The sequence below is a fragment of the Bidens hawaiensis genome, unplaced genomic scaffold (assembly GCF_021521415.1).
Source record: "Bidens hawaiensis isolate Kalapana, Puna unplaced genomic scaffold, B.hawaiensis_p1.1 tig00024458_1, whole genome shotgun sequence".
Taxonomy (NCBI): domain Eukaryota; kingdom Viridiplantae; phylum Streptophyta; class Magnoliopsida; order Asterales; family Asteraceae; genus Bidens; species Bidens hawaiensis.
Window position 1 is genome coordinate 10,046 of NW_027493862.1, and position 12,503 is coordinate 22,548.

The 12,503-nt window shown below is 37.3% G+C and overlaps 1 protein-coding gene across 1 annotated transcript; it reads left to right on the plus strand.

Annotated features, from left to right (window-relative positions):
* Window positions 1-1,304: 1,304 nt before the first annotated feature.
* On the plus strand, window positions 1,305-3,533 carry LOC143569337 (uncharacterized). Its single transcript, XM_077055283.1, has 2 exons — window positions 1,305-2,040; window positions 3,520-3,533. The coding sequence occupies exons 1-2, from the start codon at window positions 1,305-1,307 to the stop codon at window positions 3,531-3,533; spliced, it is 750 nt and encodes a 249-aa protein (XP_076911398.1).
* The last annotated feature ends 8,970 nt before the right edge of the window (window positions 3,534-12,503 follow it).

The window sequence follows — 12,503 nt, forward strand, 5'->3', positions numbered from 1 at the left end:
TGGACATGATGAACCGAATTTGCAAGCCTTACTTGGATAAATTTGTTATCGTATTTATCGACGACATACTTATTTATTCTAAGTCCAAGGCTGATCATGAAATCCATCTTCGAACGTTGCTTGAAATTCTTAGAACCGAGAAGTTGTACGCCAAGTTCTCGAAATGCGAGTTCTGGTTGCACGAAGTGCAATTTCTTGGTCATATCATTAATGTCAACGGTATTCAAGTGGACCCCGCTAAGATAGAAGCTATCTCTAAGTGGGAGGTCTCGAAGTCGCCAACCGAAATTCGAAGTTTCTTAGGTTTGGCTGGCTATTACCGTAGGTTCGTCGAGAACTTTTCTCGTATCGCCGTTCCCTCAACTTCTTTAACTCATAAGAATATCAAGTACGAATGGGGAACGAAGCAACAAGAGGCGTTCGATATACTTAAACGTCAGCAAGGATGTGGTATACGTATGTCTGGATCCTTACATAGGTGGTACTATGCGATGAATGGGCACATCGCACCACCCTTGGTCGTAGGACGCTCTCCTGCAGGGAGTACGACCGTTGTGCATATTTACGGGTACTTAACTAAGTCGAACGCTGCGGTGTTTGCTGAGGTGACCTAGAGTAGAGGCTCATATTTATAATGTGTTATTTAACTTTGTTATTCCTAAGCCACGTTGGGCCGAGGCAGGCGCGGTCTCGAGGGGTAATGGAGTAAAAGAAATTATTTTGCGTCAGCGTGTTCACCAGCATTCGTTGCTGACGTATTTTCTTACATTTTGCAGGTGAACAATATTAGCACTTGGAAGCGTCGAAGTGCTATATTAAATCCGATGGCTCGGATCTTTTGTATTAAACCCTAACATATAAATGGTGGTGGTTTTATAATGTAAAAACAAGTAATCTTTTGTACTTAAGTTTGGGAATCTTTTAAAATCCCAACTTTTGTGTATATAAATATTTACAACTTAAATCCACAAGTTTTATAAGTCTTCCGCTAATATAACATAACTCTGATTTATTTACACTTGTGGTACCAACTATGTGGTCACGCTCCTAGGCCTTAGATGGGGGTGTGACAAAACCCGTGTACTATTCTTGGTAGAAAACGGTTTGGTTTTGATTAACATTGTGATCGGAAAACCCGAGTACCGTTGTTGAAATAGTTGGTTTAAAAAAAAACCCGTTCACTATTTCTGGGTTAACAGTTGGTTTGTTTATAACCCGAAACTGTTTAGATTAAAGTTGACAACAATTTTTTCTAAATTTGTAATAGTCAATTTATCAAGATTGGGAAAAAGAAAACTCGTAAAATGGTCGAGTCCAAGGATAAAGAAGTTCTGATTTCAAAGGAAGGAGGGACATTAATGAGTTTTCAATGCCCTGTGTTAAACTCCACAAATTACACCATTTGGGCTATAAATATCAGATTGATCTTTAACGTCCATGGAATTTGGGAAGCCATCGAACCAAAAGAGGGCAGCGAAGTTGATGAGAAAAAAGATAATACTGCAATAGCATTACTATTCCAAGCGATTCTAGAAAACATGGTATTGCAAATTGCTAATTTTACTTCGGCCAAAGAAATTTGGGACGCATTAAAGGTTCGACATGTTGGAGTTGACAGAGTTATAGAAGCGCGTTTAGAAACTCTAGAGTCCGATTTTGAGTCTCTAAAAATGGGTGTTGACGAGTCGCTTGATGTGTATGCCGGGAAAATAAGTGAGATTACATCACAAGCGAGCAATCTTGGGCATACTATGAATGACAAGAAACTGGTCCGAAAGCTACTCAGTTCTGTGCCAGAAAAACTCATACAAATTGTTGATGCAATCGAGCAGTTTGTGGATCTTGGTGCAATGCCATTCCAAGAAGCCGTTGGAAGGCTAAAGGCTTTCGAGGAGCGCACCAAGAAGAAAAACAAGGAGGTAGATATGCATAACAGACTTCTGTTCACGAAAGAAGAAGGAAAAGAGAAAGTAAAGGAACAAAAGTGTGAACATTGCGGTCATGAAAGTTCAAAGCAAGGAAACAAAGAACGTGGTCGAGGCAAGTATGGGAAGACTTGGAAGAATAAACAAGGAAATCGGATCAATATTTTATACATAAATTTGGTCTTTGAGACTTCCATACAATATTTTATAAACATACGAAAGAATCAGATCAATAATTATACCCTGACGCCACACCGGGGCCGTTTGAAATTTTGCCGGTATTGCCAAAGGGGTATGTTCACCGAGCCGGAGAAAAAACTGAGTATGAGTCGAACCACTGAATCGGATCATAAATTTGGTCTTGGAGACTTCCATACAATATTTTATAAACATACGAAAGAATCGAATCAATAATTTTGCCCTGGCGCCACCCCGGGGCCCGTTCGAAATTTTTCCAGTATTGCTAAAGCGGTATGTTCACTGAGTAGGAGAAAAAACTGCGTATGGGTCGAACCACTAAATCGGATCAGAAATTCGGTCTTGGAGACTTCCATACAATATTTTATAAACATACGAAAGAATCGGATCAATAGTTATGCACTGGCGCCACCTGGGGCCCGTTCGAAATTTTGCCAGTATTGCCAAAGGGGTATGTTCACCAAGCCGGAGAAAAAACTGAGTATGGGTTGAACCACTGAACCGGATCAGAAATTCGTTCTTGGAGACTTCCAGACAATATTTTCTAAACATATGAAAGAATCAGATCAATAATTATGCCCTGACGCTAGAGGTGAGCAAAAAATGGTTTGTTACCGCCAGATTCGAGGAACCGGAACCCCGATGCCTCAGAACCGCTAACGTGTGTTACTTTACGGTTCTCGATTCTCATAATTTGCATTAAACGGTTCCCGGTTCAGTTCCGGGTAAAATCCGCGGTTCTAGACTTGGATCCGAAGAACCGGAATATTAAAAATGTTTTAGATAAATTACCAATCCCCATTTTTTATAGAGTAACTTATTAACCAGCATTTATTCAATTATATTTTAATTCAAATATTCTTTCTTTACGTTCAAGGCCTAGTAACCATGATCAATTTTGATTTAAGCTATCAAGGTAACGCAATATAAAATGATATGATCTTTCAGAATCTATCGTTGCTAATGATTTATTTAAATTCAACAATTATGTTTTAATTAAAAAAATATAACCGATGTTATGTTGTAATCTAAATTAGTTTTACCGTGAAAGAAGACATACACTTGTATAAACTTGTTTTACAATTTGCATATCTCATTTGATAAATAAACGATCGAACTGGTTCTAGCTAGAACCGATTAGCGAGAACCGTCTTTAGCGGTTCTGGAACCGAACCGGTTTACTATAATAAGTTCCGAATCTGGTTCTATTTTTCACTCATTTTCGGTTTCGGTTCAGTTCTCACGGTTCTGAACCGTCGCACAACCCAACCTATAGCGTGTATATGTTTTTACCCGCGTTTTTATTAGCCCAGCATGTAGCTTGGTTTCGAATTTTTAATTGTTTTATCACGTAGCACATATAAGTTACATCTACAATGAGATTTATTATCTGTAGGAATAGTGTTCTAGCAATTTGCAATAGTTTATGTTTAAGAATCATCTTTTATGAATTTATACAAACTAGTAGTAAATATCAAAATAATATAATTATTTTTTACTCCACTATTAAAGTACTCACCCCATATTTGATATTCCATACCTAAATTTATATGGAAAGCTAATGTAACATCATATAATTAGACGTTCACTAATACTTCTATATCCTATAATTTAATGTGGTTGTGAGTGGAGAGAAATATTCTTGTTATTGGGATACAATAGATTTTAGAAGGTGAACAAATTTTATGGATAAACCTATATTTTAATAAATTATATGGATGAGGATGAGGATGAGGATGAGGATGAGGATGAGGTTTGTATTATGAATGCTCATAGTAAAGAAAATTAATAAATGTATAATAAATCTATATCATATGCTCATAAAATAATGTCTTAAAATGCTGTTGTAAATGTGTAGACTCAAGTCTTTTTTTAGTTTTGTTTGAAATTGACGTGTGAAAGGAAAGAAAGGTTGGAGATGTTACACTGAGTCAAGTGAAAAGCACAAATGTTTTGAGTTTCACCTAAAAAGAAAATAATAATTAGGAACAGAAAGCATTTGTAAGGGTTTAAAGTGAAAGGTCAAGCAAAAGCTTGTGTGTTCATTCACTCATTCACACATCAATCCCTAATCCCATCATCACCTGCAAAAAAGCAATCACTTTGTCCTTGACCTTTGTAACAAAGACTTGGAAATTTAGGATCCTTTCAACTTTCATTAACCAACATATTTCCTTTTTCTGTTACTAGTTCAACACCTTCAACTAAGTCTCACTTCTTTGGACTACACAATTCATATACTTTCGAAATTCATATATTTTTTAACGACCATCGAATAAAGTCTGACTACTCAGTGGCAACTTGTAGTAACTCAGTGGCAAAGGATGACCCCATACACCCGCAATCATAGACAACGCAGAGTAGCCTAAACAAACTATTTCACTTCCCCTCAACAGCAACTAAAGCTCATTGGTGAAATTCATATTTTTGTAAATGTTATATATTATTTAATAATGTTTCATGTTTTTATATTATTAAATTTGTATTTATAAATTCAAAGATATATGTGTGTAAAAAAACAATTAAACTAATTTGTTAACATGTTTTTATAAATTTTAACTGTTTCTCTAAATACGTATACGTTATGTGTCGCCGTGCAGGTAATTAACCAACACATGTGTAATTCAATATAAATAGATGATATTTATTCATATTCCTTTTGAGTTTTGTAATTATTATTTTTTAAATAAACATTGCATTTCAAATATTCTTTTAAATATTAAAGTTTGTTAAAATGTTTATAATAGCTTGCGACTTATGTAGTATATGGGGTTTTTAAATTAAATAATTTATATGATAAAAGATATAATGGATTATAAAATATTAATAGTTTGTAATATATGATAAAAATATAAGAAATAATAAATGATTTTCAAAATATTTATTACAAGGGATAATTAGTTTAAGGAGAGGTTATAAATGATAAAACTTGTAGCCGTAATGAATACTACGTATAATAAATTTAGTGGTATAGTAATGATTGATCCCTGCTCAAATGACTCAAATATTCCAGTTTAGAAAGAGGAATATCTTAAGTTATAGTTTTATATGTGACAGAAAAATATAAAATAAGAGATAAATATAAAATAAGAGATTCCAGGTTAGATCAAGGGTAATCTCCTGGGTGGTTTCCGGGAACACATATGACAGATGGGTTAGTGACTCGCTAATAATCCAAATTAGCAGTTAATAAAAAAGGTTTTTGCCTTATTTGACTAGTTTTAGTATTTACCAGAAAACTATTAATAGAGTGAAAAAGGTAGACTCTAGACGTGTCACATATAGGTCGTGCCACTTTTCTTTTGATTTTATAATACTAAACAATAAATTATTCAATTTAGAGAAGCAAAGAGCAGTTGTTTAATTCTAACACTCTTATACTATATGTTGTAAAATAAGTTATAGTTACGAAAAATAGTGGCTAGTTAGAGGTACACTACTAAACATACAAGTATAGTCATCAAGGTATAATTGCCGACGAAATACCAACAGATTATTATAAATCTAAAATTTCAAATTAAAACGCAATTACATAACACACTTGTGTGGTATTTCGTCGCTAATGTATCCGTTATTGGAAACAACCACCTTAGACGTCCATACAAAAGTTATTGGCGACGGTAAAATAGTCCATCTACGACCCCTCGTTAACTTCCACCGTTAATATGTCGCTAATGAGATTAACCACAAGTCACGGCCGTATTTCATGATGTAGATTATTGACTGATTGTTCAGTCGATAACCGCCTTCACTAACGGATTGCCGACGGATTTGACCTTCGTTGATACTCCTTTGTTAATTTCTAGTGGCATGCTATAAATATCGGTACTCCAATGTGTAAAAGTTTTAATAAAAGTAACTATATAGGTGGAACTAAATTTTTTCCTTATAAAACACTACTAGCAACTTTTTAAAAGCATGCATAATATTGTCAAAATTTAAAGTTTGGTAATTAGTAAAGGCTTTGGTTATTCAGACACTCTTTGACCTATTCAAACACCGACCATACAAGTCTTATGAGATCTATACGACTCGTATGATGAGTATATGACAACACTGTAGAAAAGGTGATGACACACACACGAAAGGTGTACGAGTATATCTCTAGTTTGAATAGAGCTTTTTGCCCAATTGCATGGATGAGGTAAAGATAATGTAACCAAATGTCAAAAGAGGCAAGATCACATGATAGCATGTGGCATCCGGGTTTCATGGGGGTGGGTTGGTAGAAACCCTAAATATTAAGACTTTCAAGAGGAAAAACTCATTATTGTTTTACTTTTACCTTTGACTTAAATTGTCAACTCAAATCATGAAAAAGATAAGGGATGTTAAAATCCTGCTACTTACTACCTCAAATGACAACCTCAAACAAAAAGTACTCAATGTCTTGTATTTGATCAAATGTATGCCCCAAAAAGATATGAAACGCAGGTTCATTCTACAGTGTTTTTGATTGGGGTTGGTATAAAACAAATATTGTATATCTTTTTGATTTTGATATGAAATGACTCTTTTTAAAGCATGCATTCATGGGTTTCTGAACCTTTTATGGTCAGCCAATTAGGCAAAACATCATCATTGGTTTTTCTGTAACATCATTTTCTATTGGGATACATCCCTAGTGGCTAGTAGATGTTTATCCGGAATGTTATACATATAACTGGGTCGGCCTTTATTAATAAAAAAGATAATTCTTAAAAATGCTCATTTGGAAAAGAGAAATCCGAAATGTCTACCCTTTTTTTAAGATTTTCAAAATACCCTCTACTAAAACTTGTCGACGGATTTGGTTCAAAATTTGTTAAGGACGCCCAATTGTGAAGGTTTTCGTTGGCTCACAAACTCGTTCGTGGGAATACTGATTTCCTGGAGCCGACGAGTTTGATAGAGAATGTTTTGGGAATCTTCAACCGGGGGGGGGGGGGGGTTGAATTTGGTTCTCTCTTCTTTTAAAACACTACTAGAAAAAAGGCCTTTAATGACAAGCAAATGCGTGTCATTGAAGCCCCCGTCATAAAATGATTATGACACATTTGGTGTGTCATATTTTATGACACGCGCTTATGACACGCGATTACGACAAGCATTATATCTACGACGTGCATTGATGCGTGTCATTGTTTTAGGTGTTTTAAAAAAATGGAAATTATTAATTTTCACGACAATTATATTCTGATAATGCCAAATAAAATATATATCAAAACAATCCATTTCTTATTATAGACATCATAAGTCCAATATGTTAACAACTACGTCAAAGTTAACTAAAATACTGTTTGTCGATACAAAATATCACCCGAAAATAAATGTGGCCCAAAACTTGACTATTCATCTTGAATTCCATCATTATCAGCATCGTTTGTTCATCTATAATTCCCTCGACCCGGGAAAAAAATAAACAAAAGAAATTTTAGAGCTCATGGCATCCGACGCACCACTTTCCCAAATATGCAGTTATAGACCTGAGAGGTGTGTCCAACATATATGTTAACATTTACTTGGATCGACCCGTCATAATATCTGTTTCACACGCTTAATAGCTCACGATTTTGCTAATAAGCTGGAAACTTGCACCATTTGATGTAGCTCGTATATCCTTAAGTACGCATGAAGCTGCAAACAAGATAAAATTTGTGAACTTGTGGGATCAACTACTTTGTTTGTTGAGAGTTTTCAAACTCACAGCACGGTTCACCTGGTCACCTTCCATCAACTTTAAGACATCCCTGGTTGACTTGACTATGCACAATTAAACTTGATCAACATATAGCGCATATCCATAAAACATACATATGATTTTTCTTACAGCACATAACATATATATAATGCATAGATTCCACCAAATGAACCTATCTTCCACCAAAACAGATCATTAGCTTCAAGTTTCAACTTTCTTGCTTCAAACAGGTCAGGCTATTTCGTTGCAGGGTTCCTTTAAACAACACCCCAGCCTGTGACATTAAGATAAAAAATCAAGATTTTGAAATCGCACATAATATGGGATGTATAATATAGACATGTATTTAAGTTTTTAGCCACCTAATATGGTTCTTGGCTGGTAATAAAAAAAGAGTGTGGAATCCAATTCCAAACTCTTGGTGTTTCACCTTTTCTATATATTGATTTGTTTCCTTTGAGATCATGATTATTTTATCAAGTTCTTGTGGCAGTAAAAAATTGCAAGAAACTATAAAGAGAGAACAATTTTATATTCTAAAATGTACATCAGATTACTCTTAACTAAAAGTGATTTCAATTTTAAAATCTACTTAAAAATCTGTTATATATATATGCCAACATCAAGTCGATATCTATATTAAAACATAGCTAAGCTGAACCATGCATGTGCACACAAATTCATCAACACACATAAAGTTACATGTATGAATTACTTCTAAGCTGCATACAATAACTCTTATTTTCTACTTAAACCAAACCGGGAACACAAAAAATGCAGCAATCTTTACTTTTATAAACATTAAGGAACACCTAATGTTTCAGTCCACTCCAAAAAATAAACATCTACAAAAAATAAGAACCCTAATCTCTAATTTTAATCCACTCTAGTTTCAATCGGCTAACTACAAAATTCTGGCTGGAATCACAACCATATAAAAACAAAAACGAATAGCATTTCATCAAACAGTTGGCGTGCACCAAGCAAAAGATATCTAAAACCCCAATCCCAACAACTTCAATTTGACCAATTTATAACCTAAAAATCTAAATTAAACAATAAAATTAAAGAAATCAGTAAGGTCAATACTCACCATAAATAACTAGAAAATCAGAAGCACATGTTCACACGACGAAAGCTCTAGCTCTCCGGCCAATTGCCCGACTAATAGCCCATACCAGAGGAGAGTAAAAGAAAACACGAGTGTGCTGAAAATGAACCCTAGCGTGAGGAGTCGTGGTGTTCAACTTGCAAAGGTCGGATTGATGGAGAAGAGAGGCCGGCTGAATTGTGGAGAATGAACCCTAACATCGTGGTGTTTGAGAGTAGTACAGGGAGGGTATTAAATTTTTTATATTTTGAATTTAAGATGACACGCATACATGACATGCATCTTCTATTTGGTTACGTTTTTAAGTTATGACACTATATCTATGACGTGCAAATATAAGTGTCATAAATCTTAAAAATTTTAAAATTTATGACAATTTTTTAATAACACGCCCATATGCGTGTCATAAATCTCCGCGTGTCATAGTGCGCAGGTCATTAAAGACTTTTTTTCTAATAGTGAAAGGACATTTTGAGAAATTTCCTTTAGAAAAATATGGATTTGGAGATTTAAAATAAGGGATAATCACGCTATTCTTCACGTATTTGGTAATTATCCCTTAAATTTAATCAATTAACATATACTATATTCCGTTCCTATTTGAATGATGTCAGGTGTTTACATAGTATATATTATACATATAAAGAGATGGGTAAAGGAATTCAAGCAATAATTTGGAGGTTATGCTTTGAATAATTTGGAAAGCTCGAAACGAGAAAAATGTTAAACTAAAGGATTGCTCGGTTATTAAACCGGTTGAGGATGTCAAATATATTCTTCCTTCCTTTAATTTGGATTAACAACATAAGCAAAATGGAGACTACAGACTGAGAATCGTGGTACAAATTAGATTTTATAAACTTTCCATTTGGTTTTGTTTCTCTACGTTTGTACTTTCATTTCTTTGTACCTTTTGGCTCATTTGCTAAAGGTCCATGTTTAAGTTCTAGGTCATTTCTATCAAAATTAATATATAAATAAAGCATACAAATGAATCCTCATGAACTTAATTAGTTAATCTAGATGGACACAAAATCAAGTTTTAACTTTTAAGTTTTAACAAATAATATATTGTTTTTCATCAAATATTTGAAGAGAAGTTAAACTAGATGGGCAGAAAATCAAGTTTTAACGTTTAACACATCAAAAAATTATTAATCAAATCTAAAGTTTTGAAGAGGTAGGTCCCAGCAGAGCCCAGTTGGACCCGCAAGACTCACCTTAAACAGGGACGTCTGCGCAGAGACCAACTGGATCCGCAGGACCAACCATGCTCAGAGACGTGACGTCCTTAAGCGCAGTACGCAAGCTGGTCCCGCAGGAAATGCCTCCCAATGGTGAAGGACTCCGCCTGTCCCCGCAGCCTCGGATACAAGCCATTAGGGAAGGCCACCCGCGCAGCATGGCTACACGCACAAGGCACTTAGCTCTCGATCATTCAGTGTCACCTGAAGGAATGAGCCAAGCCGGGAGCAATCCCGCACAGAGGCGGGAGGGGGAATACTCCCGCCCAAATAAGCCAGTCTGTATACTGAAGGACCTTTTACTGTACCTGACGAGGTATGGGCGAAAGATCTGATCAGAGATACGACAGCTCACTGATACAGTATGGCGAGCAGCATGCTCCTGTACTGTATCACTATTAGCCGCTGCCTACTCACCAACTACTGTCATACCACGTGCGTAGCCGGCAGTTGGTGGAAAGGGAATAGTATACAGCGGGCCTGGTCACTATCAGCCGCTGCCTACCCACCAACTACCAGCAGGGCACGTGCGTAGGCTACTGTTGATGAACAGGAACACTGTTGCAGCCGGCCATACCTCCTTGGAAACCTACCTTCGGCTATAAATACCCCAAATGGTATGATCATCTCAACACATTACATTATCATATTATCATCATAATATACCTGATATCTGCTCTAGCAATCTCTTAATATACTTTTATATTTAAAGAGCAATCTAGTCTGATTCTCACGCCGGAGGGTGGTCACAAGGAGGAACCCCCCCCTTCTCAGTGACGAGCTCACGGTGTCTGTTTTGCAGGTTATCAGAAGAACCATCTTCCAAGGGTCTAACCCCTCGTGGGAAACAGCTATCCAACCCCCAGGTTACTAGTAATCTGCCCGGGGTCTGGTTAGTGTTTCTTCATTGGCGCCATCCGTGCATAAAGCTAGAACTTTATTTTTCTCCAGTTTTTTCAAACTTCTACAAAGATGGTTAGAGAAATTCCGGTAACCACAACCCCAGCTACTAGGATGAACACCGGCAACACAGTTTTTACAAACACTACCCCGGCGACCGAAGCCGGGGCAAGTGAAGTAAATTTTACGAACACTACCCCACTTACCAAAGCTGGGGCAAGTGCAGTAAATGATCGCCTACTGGGATCCACCGATACCCAGTTTGAGAAACGAAGACTCCCCCGCCAGACTCTCGATGAAGTTAAGGCATGGGCGGAGGCACGACAAAAGGAATTCCAGGCTGAGTTGGACGAACGCTTGCGTTCCGTGCAACAGGCCGACGAATTCGAATACTGGGAGGATGACTCGGAGGAATCCGACTCCGACGCGAACCCTCGCCATAAGGCAAAAGGGAAGCGTAAGGAAACGGAATCCCAACCGAAAAGGCATTTTGGACAAGCCTTCAAACCAAAAAGCACAGGTGGAAGTCCACGAGACTTCTCCAAAACGTTCAGACCAAACGTTGCAAATGCAGGAATGTCCAAGTTTGCAAGGGACATTGCGGAAGCAATCGCCCCAAAGAGTGCCAAACAAATGCCCAACATAGGCACATATGACGGTTTATCTGATCCAGACGATCATTTGAACAGGTTCATAGCGGGGGCAACCGTCAGCAATTGGACGGAACCCACGTGGTGCTACATGTTCCAAATGACGCTTGTTGGGGCTGCTAGAGCTTGGTTTGATCGTCTACCGGTCAACCACATATACGACTGGGCAGACTTCCAACAGAAGTTTAGCCAACACTTCAGCCAGCAACGAAAGTATACCGAGGAGCAATGGACAATCCTCAAATGCATACGAGAGGAAGATGAATCTCTGCCAAACTTCATCACTCGCTTCAACTCAAAGAAGCTAAGATGGCATGCCATCCACATGGGATGGCATCATGACAGCAGCAAAACGCTATGCGGAAACAGAGAAACAACTGGGTAGAGATCTCCCACAGAGCACAAACCTCTACACCCAGAGGACGAGAGAAGACAACGTCCTCACCGCCCGACTAAATAAAAAACGAAAGCTAGGCATTTGGCAGTCAAGGGTAAACTTTGACACCTCATCCGGCTTGCAACATCGGTTGGGCGGAAGGGATAATGTACAGTCGCACCGGAACTCCAGATGGACGCCACTCACCAAAAGCGTCACTGAGATATTCGCCACTGAAGAGCTCCCATGGCCAAAGCCTCCAATAATCCGACATCGTCACGATGCTGATCGGAGCAAATACTGTGACTTTCACAAGACAAAGGGCCACAACACTGAAGAATGCATAGATGTAAAAGATATGGTCGAAGCATTTGTCAGAGATGGGACGCTCGCGCACCTCGTGGCGTAATAAAGGCTGA